Genomic DNA, 21,441 nt, shown 5'->3' with positions numbered 1-21,441 from the left:
CTATCCAGCGTCAGGAGACCCCCCCAACCCCGGGGAGAAGCGGAGCAGCCACGACCGCTCTTCCGAAAGGGAGAGAGGAGGAGCCCGAGCTCTGTGGAGGGCGCCAGGCGGGAGGTCCGCCGACCCCCACACCGCGAGCTGGCGAGGTGGGTGGGAACCGGGTGGGGAGGGCACTAGGACCCCGCGGGCGCGGCTCCACCCCCTCTTCCGGCGGGCGGGCTCGCGGGCTCGGGGGCTGGGCGCAGGCCGCGGCCGCCAGTCGGCGCCGCCCGGAGCCGGGAGCGCGGCCGGAGCGAGGCGCGGGCTGTGGGGCCGCCCCGTGCCCGGCCCCGCTCGCCCGTGCCCGCCGCCCGCCCGCCATGCCCGGCTTCGACTACAAGTTCCTTGAGAAGCCCAAGCGGCGGCTGCTGTGCCCGCTGTGCGGGAAGCCCATGCGCGAGCCGGTGCAGGTTTCTACCTGCGGCCACCGCTTCTGCGACACCTGCCTGCAGGAATTCCTCAGGTGCGGGCCGGGGGTGGGGAGCGGGGAACGGCCGTGGCCGTGGCGAGGGGGGACGGAGCGTGGGGAGGGGCCCAGGCGGGAGGCATGCCGGGCCTTTGTCTGCGCCGCGGCTCTCTGACCTCAGGGGCGCCCACCGTGACGTCACGGGGCGGCGGTGACGTCAGGCCCCGAGGGAGGACCCCACGCACTAATGCGAAGGGTCCTGGGGCCCTTCGGAAGAATTCCGTGCCTGCCCGCGGGGTGGAGGTGGGAGAAAACGCCCTTCCTGACCCGTGGCAGGCCCTCCCCTTCACCTGAAAGCTGGAGCGGCCGCATCCTTGAACTTTGAATCCGCAGGGGAAGAGGAGGACAGAACCCTCGGTCCCGCACAGGGCCTTAAGTCTCTCGGGTTTCCGCCCATCTAACCTCTGAGCTAAGAGCAGTCCGAGAGCGGCAGCTGTTGTTCTCCCATTTCACAGATGGTGAAACAAGAGATTCAAAGAAAGGCTGCGACTTGCCCACGGTCACACAGTTCCTTAAAGGCTTAAGTGGGATTAAGCCCGGGCTGCTTTTGGTCGCACAATAGAGGGAGAACTGTGACGCTACAGATCGCCCCTGAAGCCGTGGAACCGTCCGGGTGTCCCTCCTCGTCCCTGGGGATCTTGAGTACCGAGGGTGGTCTGTAAATCGCGAGGGAGGGGGGCGCATCCTGGGTGTAACTGAACTAGGCTCTGGGGCCTCTGCTGAGTTCTGGGCGCTCTGCCGTGTCGCGAATCTAAACTCCTGCTGGGAACTGTTCAAGCCTGGGTGTGGGGAGGCGAGATGAGGGAGCCCCCGCTCCTGGGGAAGGTCGTGCCCCGGGAGAACAGGGGATAGCTGGGTCAGCCACTGCCGCCTGTCTGGACGCTGTTTGCTGAGGCGAGCTAGGGGCGCAGACAGCATTTCTGGGGCTCCTGCCTTCAGTGCTCCCCGCTCCCTTTCTCAGCCCTCCGCAGCCCCTCGCTGGCGGAAATCTCAGCAGGCCCTTTGTTTTCAGTTCCCCCCAGTCTGGGCCGGCTCCTGCCCTCACATATGCTCCTGCGAGAGCTACGGTGCTGCCTGCCCCCCTCCTCCTTTTCCCTCACCCTCCTCCCTCCTCCCTGCAGTGTACACACATACTCCCCTACAGACACACAGTCCCATTGTCTTCTGCGGTGCCCTTCCCCGGCCCTCTGGTTTCCAGATGAGGCCAGCTGAGCCCCTGCCTCCACCCCCAGCCGACCCACCCTTACAGCCTCCGAGGGAGCAGGGGAGGGGGCTGTCAGGCCATTTCCCTCCACCACCTCCTCTGCCCCTTTCTCCAGCTTCTGCCCCTCCCCCTCCCGGAAATCCCCTCTTCCTCTCCCACAGCCCCCTCCCCCCATCCTGTTTTCTCCCCTGGGCCTGGGCCTTCACTGCACAGCCTGGAGCTGTCTGGGCCCCTTTCCTTCCCCCTTCCCCAGCTCTTGAGCTGTGCAGCTGAGGCCCCCGAAGGACAGAAGTGGTTGAACAGGCTCTGTCCCTCACCACCACCCCCTACCCTACCAGGGTGTCCATAACCCTGGCGGAACCTTTGTCCTGGCTGGGCCCCAAGCTGCTCCTGCTAATCTGCCTGAAGACTGGGGACTTGCCTCAGTCCCCTCCCTGTCTCCCAGACCACTAAATCAGCACATTCCTGAAGCAGCCGAACAGAACCCCCCCCCCCCCCGCCGTGGCCCACCCCTCTTGTCCCATTCCTACCTGGGCTATTGCTCAGGTTGGTCCAGGAGGGCTGGCTGCCTTGTGGGCATGGGTGCACCTCTTCAGTACCTGGACGTGTATTGTTCTTGGCATTGGTGGCATGACCAGTGGTGGTAGTGGGGTCGGGGGAGGTGGGTGCTAGAAATCTTTAAAGCACCTGGGGCCTCTGAACTCCCCAGGTCCTACAGAGTAGCATCATGGACAGGCTGCCATGTGGCTTCCTCTTCCGCTTTGGTTTCTGCCTCCCACCTGCTTGACTCAGATCTGTCGGGAATGCCATGCCTGAGGGCCTTGGGTCCTACTGGGTGAGCCCTTGCCCTGCCTAGGCCACGCCAGATGTGTGTGACTGACTGGCCCTGGCCAGGGTCAGCAAGGCCATGTTGGTGGAAGCAGGTGTGCCAGCAGGTTTCTTGGTGCCGGGTGGGGATTAGTGCAAGGTCAGAAAGCTTTCAGAGCTTGCCTTTAGGTGACCAGAGTCTTGGCCGAGCTTGCCTGGAGGGTTTTTCTTGCCCCAGCCCCTTGTGTGTATACAGTGTAGTAGAACCTGTCTGAACTGTCTGAAGATGTCCAGGTGCTGCTTTACCTTGAGTCTCAGTTCTTTCATCTGCAAAATGGGGGACATGCAGCCCCTTTCCAGAGGCAGGTGGTTAGGACTGGATAGGAGTGTAAACATTGCCTGAGGGTGAGACTCTCCTCTTTGCTTTAGAAGACACACCCTCACCGGAGGAGGAAAGGGATGGGGTAAAGTGGCCAGAAACTGACCTTTGCTCTGGGTTCTTGGACAAGAATCCTAAGGGGGGCTGGGGTGCCCTGCCACTTAATTTCAGCCCATCGCTGCCCACCTGCCCACCTCCCCTTCCCCGCACCGGTCCCCCCAGCCAGTAAAAACTAACGGGTGGAGGGCAGGTGTCCTGTTGCTTTTCCAGTCCAGCTGCCCTCCTGGGTGAGGGGGGGGAGGGATACCAGCTGCCACCTGTTGGACAAATGCTCTCAGAGGCAGCTGTCTGCCTCCAGTGGGCCCAGAACCCCTCTCCTCAGGACAAGAGCTGGGATCTGGGGTCTTGGCTGAGAGGTCTGGTGAGGGAGGGAGGGTACCCTGGTTGAGGGGGTGGGGCCTGGGTATTTCCTTCCCATAGCTGGATCCTGACCCTGTCCCCTCCCTCTTCACAGTGAAGGAGTCTTCAAATGCCCTGAGGACCAGCTTCCTTTGGACTATGCCAAGGTGAGCCTACAGTGCCAGGCGGGGGCCCAGGTTACAGGGTTTTGCCCTTGGTGGAGGCCGGAGCTATTGGCAGCCAGTTGGCTCAGGGCCAGTGTCAACCCAGTACTGTGGAATCTTGTGCCCCCATGAAGGTGGCCTCTTCCCTCCCACTGGGCCAAGTTGCAAATGAGGCCAGTGTTTGCCCTGGAGGGCAGGCACAATGCCCAGCCTGTGGGGGTGCACAGAGCCGCTCTGTGCCCGAAAGGAGTGCTCCCCTCCCCTTCGGGTGGCAAGCCAGACCCGTGGCTGACGGCCAGGACCCCTCTACCAGGAGGAAGGAAGCAGAGGATGTGGGGGCTGCCTGGAACTGAGCAGGCTGATTGGTTGCCCCTCCGAAGGGAGTGTCATGTACAGGCACGCTGGGAACCCTGGTGTCCAGCTTTGGAGCAGACACCACCTGTGCCTTTTATCGCTGGGCACAGAGGGGATTATAGATCAAGAGAGCGTGTTCCTGAAGCTCAGGTAGAGCTGGCTTGGCCGGGGTGGGGTGGGGTGGTGGTGACTGGGGACTGGAGCAGCCTCTGACCCTGGCCAGTTCCTCCCCATCCACCCAGATCTACCCAGACCCCGAGCTGGAGGTGCAGGTGTTGGGCCTGGCCATCCGCTGTATCCACAGTGAGGAGGGCTGCCGCTGGAGTGGGCCACTGCGGCACCTGCAGGTGAGTCCCCGGCGGGGAGGGAGGGATGAGTCCTTTCCCGGCGGGCGCTCACCGCCTCCTTTCCCACCAGAGCCACCTGAACGCGTGCAGCTTCAACGTCATCCCCTGTCCCAACCGCTGCGCCATGAAGCTGAGCCGCCGGGACCTGCCTGCCCACTTGCAGCACGACTGCCCCAAGCGGCGCCTCAAGTGCGAGTTCTGTGGCTGCGACTTCAGTGGGGAGGCCTTTGAGGTAAGCAGGGGCGGGGGGGCTGGCTGAGGGGTGTAGTTGAGCCGGGCACCCTTAACTTGGCCCCCCGGGGCATCTCCTCAGAGCCACGAAGGCGTGTGCCCTCAGGAGAGTGTGTACTGTGAGAACAAGTGCGGCGCCCGTATGATGCGGCGCCTGCTGGCCCAGCACACCACCTCCGAGTGCCCCAAGCGCACCCAGCCTTGCACCTACTGCACCAAGGAGTTCGTCTTCGACACCATCCAGGTGAGGCCCTTTCCGGGTGGCAGGTGATGTGTGGGGAGCGGGGAGTCAGGCTGACCTCTGTCCTTCTGCCTCTGCGGCCCTAGAGCCACCAGTACCAGTGTCCGCGCTTGCCCGTGCCCTGCCCCAACCAGTGCGGCGTGGGCTCGGTGGCACGGGAGGACCTGCCTGGCCACCTGAAGGAGAGCTGCAGCACGGCGCTGGTGCTATGTCCGTTCAAGGACTCCGGTTGCAAGCACAGGGTGAGCTGTCCCCCTCCCCTCCCCCCCGCTCGGCTTTCCTGCCAGCCCCCTTCTTGGCCCTCCATGGCCCCTGCTGTGCTGCTTGGAAGCCTTTGGTCCTTCCCTATGCCAGCCACTGCCAGGCTCCTAAGTGTCCTCTATCATTCCCGTTCAGAGTTGGGGCCCTGTCCCCGGCCCCCTCTCTCCCCAGGGCCAGTGCCTACTAAGAACTGTCCTCCCTTCCTCCCCCTCTCCACACCCGCCCCCCGCGGCCCTGGGCTTTGCCCACAGTGCCCTAAGTTGGCGATGGCCCGACACGTGGAGGAGAGCGTGAAGCCGCACCTTGCCATGATGTGTGCCCTGGTGAGCCGGCAGCGGCAGGAGCTGCAGGAACTGCGGCGAGAGCTGGAGGAGCTGTCAGTGGGCAGTGACGGCGTGCTCATCTGGAAGATCGGCAGCTACGGACGGCGGCTTCAGGAAGCCAAAGCTAAGCCCAACCTCGAGTGCTTCAGCCCAGCCTTCTACACGCACAAGTATGGCTACAAGCTGCAGGTGTCTGCGTTCCTCAATGGCAATGGCAGCGGTGAGGGCACGCATCTCTCGCTCTACATCCGCGTGCTGCCAGGTGCCTTTGACAATCTCCTTGAGTGGCCGTTTGCCCGCCGTGTCACCTTCTCCCTGCTGGATCAGAGCGACCCTGGGCTGGCCAAGCCACAGCACGTCACTGAGACCTTTCACCCCGACCCAAACTGGAAGAATTTCCAAAAACCGGGCACTTGGCGGGGCTCCCTGGATGAGAGCTCTCTGGGCTTTGGTTATCCCAAGTTCATCTCCCATCAGGATATCCGTAAGCGAAACTACGTGCGGGATGACGCCGTGTTCATCCGTGCCTCTGTTGAATTGCCCCGAAAGATCCTCAGCTGAGTGCAGACGGGGCTCCTGGAGAAAGGGAGGGGGGATTGTGACCTCAGTCAGGAACTGGCTGAACCCAGAGAGGGGGCCGGACCCCCTTTCAGCCTCTTCTGCTGCCTAGGTTCTGTTCCCTTGTTCCCCCTCCTGCCTTCCCTGCCACCCTCAGGTGCCTCCTATTGGTGCTTCAGCCCTGGCCTCTGGAGGGGAGCTGGTCTTGGGGTCATCAAGGGCTTGGAAACAAGAGATCCCAGGGTCTTTCTCCTCTCCTGGGCAGGGAAGAAAGACATGCCTTGGTGCCGGTCACACTCTACCCGGGACTGAGGTGCCTGCTGGTGCTATGTCCCAAGAGCCATAGTCAGGGGGTGGGAGGTGGGAGAGGGAGGGGTAGTTCAAAGAATCTGTCTTGAGATCTGATTTCTCTTCCCCTTTCCCCGGCTGTGCCTCCTCTGGTTATTTATTTACTTAGTGCCAGGGGGGCACGGCAGGGGAGCCCTGGTTTTTAATAAATCCTGAATTGTATTTATTAACTTGGTTCCAGCCTGACTTATCTGGGATGGTTAGGGCCCTGGAAGGCTGGCCCAACTGTGAAGGCACAGAGCCAAAGGCGGGGGCTGCTGCTCGCCTCTCTGCCCTGTTGGGTCGCCCTCTGGTGGGCGATAGGAGAGCTGCATCAGGCTTTAGGAAGGCAGTTGCCTGTCGCTGCATTCTGGTGGGTAAATGGGGGAAGTGCAGGCTCTGGACCCTTTTTTTTTTTTCTTTAATTTTTTTCTTTCTTTCTTAAAAGCTTGGAGTCCCTGATCCATACTCCACCAAACTAGTGTTTCTGCCCTAGGTAGGTCTTTCTTGGTCTAATGACAGTAGCTATCATGTGGCAGACACTGCAAAGTGCTTTACAGTGGCTTTAATACAATAGGCAAATGAAGTCGCTTTTATCACCATCATAAAAGAAGCCATCTCAGCCAGCTGTAGTGAAGACTTGGTAAGACAGTGCTTGTTTCCAGCACTAAGTATGTGCTGGACAGAATGGTCATCCAGTTCCAAAGCCCATCCCATACCCAGGGCCTAAGCAGAGCCAAGGGCCTTTTGGTTTTCTCATCTGTATTTGTTTACTTTCCATACAGGCCTCATTGAGTGTGATTATCCACATTTGGCTGATGAAATAGGCACAGAGGCGTGAACTGACTCTCATTGCTCTTTCAGCTGGTTTGGGACAGGGCCTGGATTCTGTTTGATGCTCTAGCAATCCCTGGTAGAATATCTCCCTCGAATTTTGGCAGTAGGGTTGGTTTGGATCCTTGCTGTGCTTGCTTTTTGCCAAGTTGCTCAGCTACATGGGGCATCGTTAGTCTTATGGTAAGACGGGAGTACTCCTGTTCCCCTAGACTTGTAAACTGTACGATTAATCAGCATCGAGTTCCTTACTCTTCTTTCTTGGCCCCGGGAAGAGGACCGGTGTGTGACAGCTATTACCTAGTAGGGAAAGGTTCAAGGCTGGAGTTTTTGCCTTCACTCTCCCACATACAGGCCCAGGTGAAAAGAGCCCTTGTTAGGTGATACGACGGTCTGAAATGCCGGCCTGGGGAACAAACCACCAGCTTACCCTTCAAAGAGCCAAATTCAATGACCTAAGGGGGAGATGGGGCCCTGCCTGCCTTGCTGAGAGAGGAAAGACCACCTCTTCCCCAAATAAACCATCTCAGTACAGTGACATCTGGAAGCTGGGAGGGAAAAGCATGGGCTCTACATGGGCTCTGCAGCTCCTCCGTTAGGTAGGAAGTGGAACCTCCCATCCAGCCTCAGTCTTCCCTTGGGCTCCCTCTGCTGGCAGCGCTGCCGTGGCGCATTCACAGGGGAAGGTTGAAGGGAGCCTCCTAGATTTGTGCAACAGTGGGTGTCACGGTCGGCCCCACACCCCAGATCTCCTCATCCCAATGCGGTCGCAGGCAGAGAGAATTGCTTTGTGAAACTCTGGCCAGATTATGCACCAAAAAGTAAGCTGGACTCTGCAAGCACCTGCCCAAAGAGGCCAGACAGAACTGGGCTCCCCTTGGTTCATTCTAGCTGTGTGACTTCAGGCTGACTGCAAATATGTGACCCAAGTAGAAGGCGGCTGGCTTTCACAGGGATGGCATGGAGTAAAGGAGGCAAAGCGCCTTCTCTGAAGGGCACCACAGAGACTGGCATGCTCAGAAAGGGACCGGACTTACACAACTCCATCAGTATTCCTAGAGGCTGCTTCCCGTGTTACGGATTACTGCACCAATCACCTCCACCAGTCAGAGGCCCTAAGAACTTCCAAAGTGTTGGAGGTAGGGGTGCCTGGGTGGCTTGGTGGGTTAAGCTTCTGCCTTTGGTTCAGGCCATGATCCCAGGTCCGTGGGATCGAGCCCCACCTCAGGCTCCCTGCTCAGTAGGAGTCGGCTTCTCCCTCCCTCTCTCAAATAAAATCTTTAAAACAAAAGACAAAGGAGGGCAGGGGGAGGGGCTTAGTCTTCAGTTGGCTCATGAGCAAACCAGATCCCTTTTTCAATGGCCCTTGAAGTATAAGTTGACTGCACACTCAGCTGGCAGGGCAGGACAGAGCTGCAAACCACCTCGACCAGGGGGAGGTCTGGCACTGGCTGTGGGCCACCACCTCAGGCTTCTGAGGGATAGACACAATATGGCTCCCCTCAAAAATGAGAACTGGCTTCCCTTCTGGAAGTCAGACATGTCAGAAACCATTACAAGAAAAATCACCTCAAACATTCACAGCATTCAACGAATAGGACAAGATCAGAAGGTGAGTTTTTCCTTTTTACTGGTTTATAATAATCTTAAAAACCCCATCACACCCATAAACCACCACAGGTGAGAAGATGAGGGAGATGGAGAATGAGTGCTACAGTATGTGGACAGCGTAGGGAATCAGGTATTCCCTAGGGGCAGTGTGGGATGGAGGCAGGGAGTGTGGATAGGAGGCCCTGGCTTGGACCCTTATTGCTGGTTGGGGTTGGCTGGCAGAGGGGGAGAGGGGCTCAGGGTGAACTAGGAAACATCTCACACCAAAGGCAAGGGCAGTTGGGGGGGGGGGGGGGGTTTGGGGGGGGGTCACAGTACATTTTCCATGCAGACCAGGGGTGGGAGTGAGAGTTCAGAGAGTTGCACCCCTACACAGGAAGAGATTTGAGGGTTTGAGGTTTGATTTAAAGCCCCCAAGTTGGTGTCTGGTCCAATTTCCTAAGATGGCAGCTCACCTTTCGGGGAGAGGCATTGGAAAAAATTATGGCAAAAATACCTGGTTTGGAGATCAAGCAAGGGATAAGGGGAGACAGTGGTGCTCTTTAAATGTAATCCGAAAAGCAAGAACCAGAAGGGGGCCCTAGGTGAGACGGTGGCCAATGCCTTGGGGGGCTGGCCCTGAACCAGAAGCTGTAGGCGCCCCGCCCCCCCCACCACAAGGGCTCAGGGACAGGGGGGTACCAGTGTTCACAGACGGCAGGGAAATCAGAACAATAAATTAGGACTTCATGTTGCTATCATTTGGCATAACACAATCAGGCATTTTTTTCTTTTTTTTTTCTTTTTAAATATAAGGCAACTTGCCAACACATAATTTAAAAACTGGTCTTCAGTCACATTGCTTCAGATCACTAGAGAATTTCTGGCTAAAGAGCAGTGGATAGTATAGTAAACAAAACCCCAAATCTTAAATAACATCATCAGCTCACATTCCCCAGAGACAAGAGGAAAGGTAAGGGCTTATTTGGTTAAAAAAACAAAAAAAGAGCCCAACTACATATCTTTAACAAAAAGGTGCAAAAAATTACGAAACATGTTCTAAATTTAAATTTATAGAAAAGTCTTAAATTTCTAGCCAACTATTTGCCACTTGGGGATGAGACACGCTGAGCATGGGGTGAAAGGATGGGCATGTGAAGGGCAGGCAAGGGCAGGAGGGGCTGTTTCCCACAGAGGTCCGCCTCCAGCTGTTAGAACCATGCTCATTTGGTAAAGGAAGAATTCAAAGAGCTTAAGGCTTTGTGTTTTTTTTTTCTTTCTTTCTTTCTTCACTAAACTGAGGGGCTGCAAAAGGAGGTGACGAGAGGGTGAATGTACCTGTGGGGCCGCTCACACGCTACTCAAACCCACACTACATTCACACAGAAACAGGACATTTAAAACTTACAGTGTAGAGCAATATTCTTAGCCAGTGTAAAGAGAACCAAATGCATTGTAACTTTTTTTTGGGGGGGGGTGTTTTTAATTCTGAACTCCAATGTGATCACCCTTTACCTACTTAGTTCAACATTCTGTTTTGTTTTGCTTGGTTTCTGGAGGGGCACCAGGGAGGGAGCAACAGGTGATTAAGGAGAGAGAACAGTGAGAAAGGGATTTTGGCTGCACTGAAAGGTCACTACCACCTTACTACCTTTCTCTAGGGCTGGAAGGGGGTGGGTGGTCAGGAACTAAGATACCAGCACAAAGATCTTCCCATGCCTCAAGGCTAATAATAAGGCCAAGTGCCTGCAGGGTGCCCTTGAGGAGTGTAGCAAGGACAAGTGCAGTGGCTCTGGAATCAACGTAGGTGTACAACGAAGCCCTGAGGAATGGAGAGGGGTGAGAGGAGGTGAAGACTGGGTCAGCTTTGATTGGAGATCTTTGGGTGAATAAGGAATTAGCTTCCAGAGCACTTGGGAAGTCTGGCTTCTTAGTCCCAAAGAGACAGAGACAGACAGGGAGTGGCCAAGCTGAAGGGGCTGCGCACCACAGCCACCTCCCCCAGGCCCCTTCCCCTTCCCACACCTCAGTCCTAAGGAAAACAGGCAGAGGTGCAAGAAAGGATGGGGTGCCTGGTAGGAAATGGCCAAGGCAAGGGATGAGAGGCAGCAGAGATAAAAGCCTGGAGCTGGGGTCAGGTCCTCACATAAACCCAGAAGTTGCTAGGGGTGGTGGAGGGGAGGATGAGGGCACAGGGGATCCCCTGCTGTCCTCAATTAGATCCCACCAAATTCCCTTTCTTAGACATCTAAGAATGATCACACTGGAGCAGCGAAATTTTGAAACTATCCAATTACTCAAAAGTAAGTCTACACCTAGGAGGGTGCTGTACGATGTGTAGCTTGTGGAGGGCACCAGGGCTCCCTATCTATACCCAGGGTGCTGAAGATGAAGATTTCGACTATCTGCGGGATCAGGGGCTCGGGTGCCAGGGGCTCGGTGGGCCTTGCTCAGCATGGCCAGGCTCTGTTCTCGAAAGCAGGCCTGCTGGAAATCCCCGCTTAGGTAATCCACCGTTTGCATCAAGCTGTTTTGGCTTGCCACCGGCCCACCCCCGGTCCCTGCTCGGTAGTGGGCCCCAGCAGCCGTCCCACAGTCGAGGGGTGCACCCGTGGGCTGCCCACCATGGAACGGCATGGCGAGGTCCTGAGACCCCGAGCTGTCGCTATTGGGTGTGGGCAGAATGTTGTTCCACAGGGGCTGGAAGTAGTGACCATTGGGGTAGGCCAGTGGGGCTGCCAGGCCGTTGATGGGTGGGGACGGGGTTGGCTTCTCCAGGGCTGGCTTCAGATGGAAGGACTGTGCCAGGCAGAGTTCCTGCGGGTAGGCAGGGGCCTTGCTTACAAAGCCAGGCCCTGCCAACTCGCGTCCTGCTGCATGCTTGCCTGTCAGGCCAGGGGCCGGCGTCCCACCAGCCTCACTGCACATCTGCTGTAGGTGGGCCAGCTGGTGCTGGTTCCAGGCGACTGGCTTGAGGTCGCTAGGGTAGCCAGTGGGGGCTCGAGAGACACCCGTGGGCAGGTTGACAGGGCCTGCGGCAGGCAGCGCGGCCGAGGCCGCATGGGTGTGCTCCATGGGATTGACCACACATGAAGGCATTGGCGTGGGGACGCTGTGGGTGGACACCCGGGTGCTTGCATTGATGAGCAGACTGCGACTAATGGGGCTGGGGTTGGCGATCTGGCCCTCACACACTGAGGTAGTGCTGATGCCCGCCCTCGTCTGGCAAAACTGGTTGATCTGGTGCACGATGCTGCTCAGGTCCGGGGGCTGGCTGTGCTGCAGGGTGGCCGCCATTGAAAGGGGGATAGTTGAGGTAGACACGGTCACATTCGGGGGGGCATCTGAGTCTGGCATCTTCCGACCTCCATGCAGCAAGGGATTGGGGGGGTGCTGGAGACCCTGGTGAGACAGGGCAGGAGGGTGGACCAGGCCCTGGGTCTGGGCCATGGGCTGAGGGTGGCCCAGGCCCTGAGGCTGCTGGAGGCTCTGAGGGTGGGACAGCGCCTGGGCTGACGGGATACCCTGAGGGTGCTGCAGCGTCTGGGGAGGGGCATGGGCCAGGGTCTGTGCGTGCTGCAGGGCCTGCTGGCGGGCCAGAGCCTGGGCCTGGGGGTGGGCTAAAGTGCTGGGTGCCACAGTAGCATAGGGCGCCACTGGGGGGTTCATGATGGCCTCAGGGAGCAATCGGGCTCGGGTGCCGTCAAAGTCCTTGAGTATGCTTTTGGCTGGCACTTTGACAATGGCAAGCAGGCCTGCCTTGGTGGCGGCCTGAGTCGGGTAGGGGCTGTAGCGCTGGGCTGATGTGTCGAGGCCGTTCACAGTACGACGAACGTGTTTCCGCTGGGGAACCTTCACACTGTTGGGGAAGATTTTTATAGTCAGTGGGTTGTTTGCGACCTTCTTAGCATACGCGTCCAATTCGGCTGGGGTAGGATAGTGAGCAGCTCTCATTTTCTGTGTAGTGTCCCCTAGAGAGAGAGAAGGGTAAGGAGAGCAAAGAAGGAGAGGGAGCTCATCAGTGCCAAGCCAACCAGCCCTTCTAGATTCCCCTTCTGAGGGTGTAGGGTAGAGTGGGGGATAAGGAAGTTGTCCCTGGTCTTCTCATCTTAGACCCAGTCTCACCGAGCCCCACAGTCACAAGCACTGCTAACATTTAGTCACTACTTATAACTGTAACTGGTCAGGCCTTGTGCTAAGTGACAGGCTATCTCAACGAATCCCTGCTCCAGCTTTAGAAGGCAGCTACTATTAGGATTCTCACTTATAAATGAGGCCACCAAAGATCAGAACAGCAGAGCAACTTTCAAAGTCCTGGATTTTGGAGAGCCAGAACCTGGCCAATTGTCCCAAAGGTTACTGATGGTTGTTCCCCTACATGGAACTCTAAGTTCCTACCAGCTTACGCTGGCCTTGGGGGTGAAGGTTCTGCGCGGAGCTGCATGTCAGAGCCCTCCGTGGCCACTCAGTCCCTTCCCCAAGACACTGCTGTAAAGACGGCACCCGCAGTGGCGCCTCCTCGGGCTGCGGAGGCCTGGGAAGCAGGAGCTTTCCCTTGTGCCCCGGCAGCTGGGGCACCATACCCACTGGGTGGGCACCCTGGCACAGCAAACAGGATGCTTTTTTCCTCAGGAGCAGAGGAATACGCTGCCAGCATCCCTCCCCTAGCCTTATGTCGCAAGTTCAGTTTTGTTTACAGCTCACTCTCTGCCTGATTGGGTGAGGATCAAAAGGCTTTATTTCCTTGTGGGGGGTGACAATAATGACAGGGTAGCAGGGAGGGAGCTGAGAAAAAAGGATTCAGAGAATCTTTAAGTCCCCAGAGCCAAAAATAGTCTGTATTCCGCCCTTGTCAGCTGTCACTTTCCAAAACGAAAGAGGAAAAACCTGCCTTCCTTTGGAGACTGCGGAAATACCCACTCAATGTGCCTCATTAACGTTAACAGTCTCTTTGTTCCCATCTCCAGCGGCCACCCATCGGGGCTCCAGCGGATGTCAGACTTCCAGTCAAAAAGGAAAAGGTTCTGAGAACAAGGGCCCTGTAAGGATGCCAGGGTCCAGCAAAAGGTCTCAGCCCTCTACTCCCTCTCTGAGGTAGGGTCTCTCCTAAGTGTACATAGAAGGTGCTTAATAAAGGTTTGCTGAGCGAGTAAGCCCACAGGCTGCCCAAGCAGAAGGAAGGGGCTTGGCGGGGAGCCTCGGCTCAGCTGGCGAACGCCCACCCTATTTCCTCCCCTTACAGGAGGCAGCCAAGACAGAGCAAGGACTAAGCTGACTGAATGCGCAGCTTGTGGCCTCAGCTGCCTTGGCCCAAGGAGACCCCATTCAGTCACATCACTGGGCATCAACTGAAAGGGAAGTGGCTCAAGGAGTGGGCTAGAGGGAAGAGAGCACAGCTGCCTTCCTTTGGTGGCATTGCTGGTTAGCCTGGCAGCAACTGCTTAGAAAATGCTGCTTTTAGAGGCAAGAAAAGAGAGCTCAAGTCCACAAGGCGCAGAGAGATTTAGTCCCACGCTCATCAAGGTAGAACCGAGCACAAGAGTACAGAAAGAGCTGTGCTTTCAGCGGCACAGTGCCTCGATATAGTTGGCACTCCCACATGTTTGAGGTCTGCTTTATTAACTGCATACAGAATGGATGCTCTATCCATAAACAAAATGTTTGTAAGATGACTGATTTGGAGAGAGTCTTTTTTTTTTTAATTTTAAAGATTTTATTTATTCATTTGACAGAGAGAGATCACAAGTAGGCAGAGAGGGAGGCAGAGAGAGGGGAAGCAGGCTCCCCGCTGAGCAGAGAGCTCGATGCAGGACTCGATCCCAGAACCCTGAGATCATGATCCGAGCCGAAGGCAGTGGCCTAACTTTCACTGAGCCACCCAGGCACCCCTGGAGAGAGTCTTAAAAGAATGAATGTGAAAGAGATAGCGAGTCCAGAAAGGAGAGGGAGGCCAAGGCCCAGAAACCTTCCCCAGGTAACACTAGCTGGGGAGCAGAATCAGAGCCCCGAGAAGAGAGTCTGAGTTCTGCTGCTTCTTTTAAGCCACTGACCCTCAGTGGGCTTCAGTCTCCATAAAGTGGGGCCATTTTCTGACCCTTGCTACATTCTCCTAGATAAGAAAATTCCAGAAAATCTGAGATTACTCAAGACACCAGAATTCCATTGGAAACTGACCAGATCAGCCACTGTACTTAGGTGCTGACTGGTCAAAATCACGTGACTCTCCTAGCCCCGTGCCTGACCCAGAGCAGATGTGCAGAAGACTCAGTAAGCATCAGCAGTATAGGGTCTATTCCGACGGAACGACTTGGGCTCAGCTGAGGGCTGGCAGTCTAAAGCTGCCGAGGTTTAGTTCAGAGAGGTAATACAGGTTGGATCCTGGGCTTTCCTCCATGTTGGTGGGCTTCCCTTCTTGAGGGCCAGGGAAGAAAGAGTGGTACAGGGGCTTGCTGACTGATAGAGTTCCTCTGTTCCAAGTCAGTACCAAGTCTCAGAGTGGTTTTTTTTCCCCTAGCAGAGGCAGAAGGCAGCTTGGCTTGATTCAGGGGTATGGAATGGGACACGGATACCGGTTAGTTCTCTTCGTCCTGCTTCTGCTGATGTTGGCAGTGATGATGAGGATAGTCAAATAAAGGAATCAGAATCACAAGAAGTGGGAAGGGTGGATACAGGCTGTCGTATCCTTGTTAAGGAGGACTCTCCAGGATGAGAGGAGTATACTGGATAAAAAAGAGGCTACATTCTTGGAATCCAGCACCCCCCCATCTCATGTACCAGACTTAAGTTCAGCCCTTGAAAGAAAAAAAAAAAACAAGTTTTCTCAACACTTTATCTCAGTCCCATGCAGTCATCCCAGAAGCTTTCTTTCTTCTCTAACATCTTCCCCTAAGTGTACAGCTGACACAGATACCACAGCTTTGTAAGCAACTTATTTTAATTTTTTTTAAAGAAAGCTACGTGCCAAATGTGATGCTCAAACTCACAACCCTGAGATCAAGAGTTGTATCCTCCACAGACTGAGCCAACCAGGCTCCTCTGTAAAGCAACTTATTTAAATATGTGATACCAAGGGTGTTATTAATTGGGACATAAGGCAGTGCACAGGATAGGGAATCTGTGCTTAGAATCTAGATTCAAGTACTGGCTTTATTATCTACTACTCAGGATCTCAGTTATTCTTCATTTATAAACAGGGATGATACCTGCTGTCATACCTCACAGAATTTTTTTTTTTTAAAGATTTTATTTATTTATTTCACAGACAGAAATCACAAGTAGGCAGAGAAGCAGGCAGAGAGAGAGGGGAAAGCAGACTCCCTGCTGAGCAGAGAGCCCAATGCGGGGCTCGATCCCACGACCCTGGGATCATGACTTGAGCCGAAGGCAGAGGCTTTAACCCACTGAGCCACCCAGGCGCCCCACAGAATTTTTTTTTAAAGAATTTCATTTTACTTTAGAGTGAGAGAACGAGCAAGTGTGAGCACACATGTGTGCTCAAGTGGGGAGAAAGGGGAGAAGGAGAGGGGAATCCCAAGCAGACTCCATGCTGAGTGCAGAGCCTGATGTGGGCTTTGATCTCACAACCCTGAGATCATGACCTAAGCCGAAACCAAGTCGGACATTCAATCAACTGAGCCACCCCCAGGTACCTCTGAACCTCACAGAATTACTAGGATCAAGAGATTCAGTGAATAGGAAAAAGCTCTGTGAACAGGAACCATGACTATCAAAAGTTATTCAAGGATAGCAGGTTTGGTTGATTTTGTACAGATAGAAAAAGTAACCTGACGGAGAAAGCCCACGGGACTTGAGTCTGGGACTTAAATGTAGCAGAAAGCAGTGTTGTCTATTCCAGGGACTGCAAGAGGTGGGGGCAGGTGGTGAAGGCCAATATCTCCCTGAATCCCAGCTTTCCACAGGGGCCTCCCTGTTTATCCTTCCATTTCGAAGGTCAGAAGACACAAGTATCATATGCAGCTGGAAACTCTATCAATAGATGGAGAGACACAGGCAGTGTTTCAAACACTGGGTTTGGAGTCTGACCCAAGAGGGAGTTCTAACGTAGTCACTTAACATTAATGTGACACTGGCAAGGGCTACTCTAGGTCTCCTCCTCAAAAGAAAGATGAAAGTTTCTCATATGGGATTATTGAGGAACGAATAAAAATATGCATAAATACACTCAAAATCGTGCCTGTCACATAGTAAGCAATCAACAAATATTAGCTACTATTTCTGAGATTTCTACAGCTTATCCAGTTTCTGGGCCAATTCACCATTTCTAGGCCCTTCCACTAGGGGGCAGACAGGCATAGAAAAGTAGTAAAACTGGGTAATTTTGAGGTTGGTATCAAACCCTGATACTCTATAACGAAGGAGGTCAGAGCTGTTGGCTAAAAGATGATTTGAGGGGCGCCTGGGTAGCTCAGTCAGTTAAGTGTCTGCCTTCAGCTCAGGTCATGATCCCAGGGTCCTGGGATCGAGCCCCACATCCGGCTCCCACTCAGTCAGGAGCCTGTTTCTCCCCTTCCCTCTACTGCTCCCCTTGCTTGTGTTTTCCTGCTCTCTGTCAAATAAATAAATAAAATCTAAACAAATGAATGAATGAATGATTTGAGGACCAAGGACCTTTGGTCATTTCAGCCACTCAACTAGACATATTTATTGAGCCACCACGATATACCTGATGGTGAGCTGGGGAAGAGCAGAGGCTTGCAGTTAATTTGTGGAGGGGGGGGGGGAGTTCAAAAACACATTTTCTGAGGAACTGGGAAAAGATGGGTCAGAGAAAATTTTTCTAAATAAAGTTCCCAAACAGCTGAGAACTTGCAAAACAAGTAACATCATGGAATATACAATCTAGAAAAGCTCTAGGAGGGTATCCAGCTAACCCAAACTGTGGTCCTCTATCAAGCACAGGACCCACCAAGGCCAAGGCGTTCCTTAATCCAGACTGCCCCACGGCAAATGCCACACCTAGGGTGGGAAATGCATTACATCCTCTTAGGAAGAAAAGAAAGGGGAGAGGAGGAAATGGTGGTGTGAGAAGGGATCAATCCTGTGATTCTGTACCCATAGTGGGGTAAGCCTGGGGAAAGTGATTAGCCAGGTGACTTAGAGTGCTGGCCAAGACGCCATATACCCCACATCTCCAGACCCCTGATACATCTCTCCTGCCTGAGCTCTTACAATATAAAGCACAATAATCAATAAACATCTGTATTCTATCCCTGCCCCACCAGACACTGAATTCTGTGTTTCTAACAACTCATAAAACCCTCCCGAGGATGAGGGGCAGAGAAAGGGTAAAAAGCAGAGTCACAAAACTGGTTAAGCTCTCTACAGCTGAGAGGTCCTCTGAGCAGGATCTTGGTGCTGGTTCCCAAAGGAGAGTTTATGCTCCATCTCACCTTCAGTGTTCCATGCTAACAGCTGTAAGTGACATGGCAGAATTTCTTTTCGTATACATTTTGGGAGAGGTGAGAAGAAAGCAAATAAGCTTAAAACACCATCAGGTTTTCTTCTCTGCAAAGGCTTAGATATAGTTAAGGACAGCAACCAAATGAGACAAAGGGATTCTAAAACACTATTCTCCTCAAACAGACAAGCCAGAAACCAGAGAAGGTTATCTCAATTCTTGAACAGAATTTGAAAACAGTGGTTAGCAGAGGCTACCTCTGAGGCTATTTTGGACAGAGAAGGAGTGGAAATCCAAAGTCAGCACCCAAGATAAAGCTACCCGCTTGATATCCCATCTCTGGGTAAAGCTGTTTGAGTACATGAAGGAACCTAGAAGAAAGTCAGTGAGCTGCTCTGTCATGCTTCCAAGTATACTTCCTTCTCCAGATGTGTCCCTGGAACCCCAGAACCAGTCAAAATGCAGTTAGCATGCAGAGTTCAGTTGCCAAGGAGCATGTACAACTCTATCACCTGACAATCATCATTTATTAAGAGAAAGACTAAGGGAAAAGCTGGTACAGCATAATATAGCTTGCCTATGGGGTCAGGCAGCTGCAGAAGGAAAACTTAACTTTCAGCTTTGTCATTACACAAGCTGGATTCACTGGGCAGATTCCAGAACTAGCCAGGCTCTGAGCCTTACTCTCCTTCAAAGAAAGGAAGTCAAGAGCCTAGAGCATTCTTAACTTTTTTTTTAGATTTTATCTATTTATTTGAGAGAGAGAGAGAGACAGCAAGAGAGGGAACACAAGCAGGGGAAGTGGGAGAGGGAGAAGCAGACTCCCCGTTGAGCAGGAAGCCCGATGTGGGGCTTGATCCCAGGACCCTGGGATCATGACTTGAGCCAAAGGCAGACGCTTAACGACTGAGCCACCCAGGCACCCCCCTTTTTAACTTCTGAAGATGATCTCATACAGCAGGTGGAAGCAAACTATAGCCTGTGGGCCAAAATACAACTGCTTTGTTTGTGTAAAAAGTTTTAGCAGAACACAGCCACACTCATTCGTTTACATGACCTTTGCCCTACCACAGCACCTCTGAGTAGATCCAACAGGGACCATATGGCCCACAAAACCTAAAATACTTGTTATCTGGCCCTTTACAGAAGAAATTTACCAGCCCCTGTCATAAAGGATTTGGGTAAGGTGCTGAAGCGCCTTTTATATTAAAGGGTAAGCCTAGATGCCTCAATGATTTCCCCTTTTGCTCTGAAAAAGGTCTATCCCAAATTTAAGGCAATATTTATACATGAAGACACTGTACATGGTAATGAGCTAGGAACAGAATCTTTTCCTTGCACATCATTGTAGTGCAGGGAAAGAAGCCGGGAATCTGGGGCTCCTGGCTGGCTCAGTCAAGAGCATGTGACTCTTGACCTCAGGGTTGGGAGTTCAAGGCCCAGATTGGGCGTAGAGCTTATTTAAAAAAAAAAAGAAAAGAAAAAAAAAAAGAAAAAAGAAAAATGAAAAGAAGGAAGGAAGGAAGAAAAGAAAGAAAGAGGGAAAAACACAGGAATCTAATAGTTCTCAAAAGTTCACTCTTGTGGGCAAGTTTATTAGCAGGAATATACCCAGAGAGACTGATAAAGCTAGCTCCCTGTCCCTTCTGGAGGTGAAAGCTTCTTGACTTGTGAACTGAGGTCACTGGTTCAGCAGAAAGCAAAGCCAAAGGGAATGGTAGAGAATGCTCAGAGAGTCCAGAACAACAGAAAAGGGTAAAGCGTATGTTTCAGAGATACAGTAAATAATCAAGAGTGTGAGTTTTCATTCAATTCCTCATGGGGGTTCAAACTAAAACACCTTTCTGAAGGGTGACATATATATCCTATAAAACTCCGTATAGCTTTGTTGCTCAACAGATAGCTATCAGCAACAACGATAATTCAGATGACACACACTGAGGAATTCTAGTATTTAAGAGGATCTCTCTGATCAAAAAAGCGTCCACACTGCTAACAAGTTTGGCCGCTGCCTTCCTGCTGTCTGTGCTGAAGAATATCTTGGAGGTACCAAAGTTCACGGTCAATATACCCCTGATGTGCCTGTTATTACCCAAATGCAGAGACAAAATAAGGGTCACATCCTTCTCTGGGATCCAGATTACTTACATTTCTGAAGTCCAGTGTTCATCTGCGTGTGAGAAAGAAGCTGAAAGGACAGGTCACCTGGCCCTGGCAGACAGGCTAGCATGGCAGACTGGCATCAACACAACATGGGGCAGTCACTCACACTGCAATGAACGAAAAAACGAGATCATAGAATACAAGGCAACTCACTCAAGAAAGATACCAGGGACATCGGATATGAGCTGCAGAGGCCCACATTTAGATAGAGAAGCAATTTAATTAGCAGCACGTTGGTTGAAAATACATCTATGTTTTTATCTGCAGCAACAATTTGCTCTCAACTATTACTATGGCTAAAATGATGTTTCAGTCAGCACAGATGCATTGGGGGGGGAATAAAAACTGGAAATACCTATCCACACAAATAACTGGAAAATACGGTGCATCTATAAAGTCTTTAATGTTCACCAGCTGTGGATGCACTTCTGGCATGTGCATTTCCTACAGACAGCCTCTCCCTACTACTTTTGGGCAGGCCCACGGGATTGCCAGGGATACATGGCATGCTGGCTCTCATCTGTGCCCCAGCTAAGGCAGGACCAGAAAGGCTAGGGCAGATTCTAACTGAGGTGAAGGGAAAAATTATTTCTCCCTGAAAATAGAACAGGGTTCCTGAAGAGAGAGGACCTTCATAGGTCCTGGTTCAGTCTATTTACAGAACTGACCAGGGCAGGGGCAGTCAGACGTTTCCAGAAGTAGTACAGTATATGAGCTGCAAAGGCACCCAAAGTCCAACTTGCAATGGCAGTAATCTGAGCTCACTTTTAGAAGGAAGAAGGGGCAAAGCTCCCTAGGAGATACAACTGAGCACTATTAAAGCATATTCTGTTTTTAAGTTTCTGGGGATTTACCTTTCCTGTTGCCTATCACACAATTTGACCCCTCTAGCCCCCAGGGAAAAAAAAAAAATGCATTGCTCCCAGAATAAATCAAGGTGGTTATAGGCTGCCAGCAGCCCTCTCTAGGCCAGTAATCCTGACATTATGTCAAGATGGCACAGTTTCCTCAGTAATGTCTACCAACAAGACCTGCCCAAGAAAGCCGACCAGATGTGGCCTCTGTAGGGAATAAGCTCCCTGTGTACCAAGGACCAGGCTCTTCGCAAACAAGTATAATGTACTAAAATAAAATACATGGAATTCTTTTTCCTTGCTGCAAAACCCAGGTATCCAGGTGGCACGTTAAGGCTTTAATCCCAACAAAAGAGGAGTGGGGAAAGAGCTCAAGTGTTCAACAAAGACCACAAATCCTCTTTATTCCTCTTTGAGGCCCCTCTCAGGTATGTGAAACTACCTTGTCAGGATGAGCATCAGAGAGCTCTAGCTTGCAAGGC

General features: G+C 53.1%; 2 protein-coding genes across 4 annotated transcripts in view; one reads left to right on the top strand and one right to left on the bottom strand.

The window, feature by feature from the left end:
* Positions 1-258: 258 nt before the first annotated feature.
* On the top strand, positions 259-6,291 carry TRAF4 (TNF receptor associated factor 4). The gene is made up of 7 exons (XM_032845324.1): positions 259-502; positions 3,410-3,461; positions 4,055-4,159; positions 4,230-4,391; positions 4,473-4,634; positions 4,718-4,873; positions 5,144-6,291. The coding sequence occupies exons 1-7, from the start codon at positions 360-362 to the stop codon at positions 5,774-5,776; spliced, it is 1,413 nt and encodes a 470-aa protein (XP_032701215.1). The 5' UTR covers positions 259-359; the 3' UTR covers positions 5,777-6,291.
* A 3,509-nt stretch (positions 6,292-9,800) lies between these two features.
* The window catches only part of FAM222B (family with sequence similarity 222 member B), a 78,591-nt gene continuing 66,950 nt past the window's right edge, over positions 9,801-21,441 (bottom strand). The window contains exons 2-3 of one of the 3 annotated variants that reach the window (XM_032845413.1): positions 20,091-20,212; positions 9,801-12,495 (exon numbers count right to left, since the gene is read on the bottom strand). In XM_032845413.1, coding sequence (XP_032701304.1) covers positions 10,889-12,495; positions 20,091-20,172 — 1,689 coding nt within the window. In that variant the 5' untranslated portion in view covers positions 20,173-20,212 and the 3' untranslated portion in view covers positions 9,801-10,888. Of the gene's footprint in view, positions 12,496-20,090; positions 20,213-21,441 lie in introns of those variants that run through there. The other 2 variants (XM_032845415.1, XM_032845414.1) reach the window with 2 other exon arrangements.

Source organism: Lontra canadensis, unplaced genomic scaffold (assembly GCF_010015895.1).
Source record: "Lontra canadensis isolate GAN:19392208 unplaced genomic scaffold, GSC_riverotter_1.0 scaffold163, whole genome shotgun sequence".
Lineage (NCBI taxonomy): Eukaryota > Metazoa > Chordata > Mammalia > Carnivora > Mustelidae > Lontra > Lontra canadensis.
The sequence above is the reverse complement of the archived record's forward strand: the minus strand, read 5'-3'. Positions and strand labels throughout refer to the sequence as shown.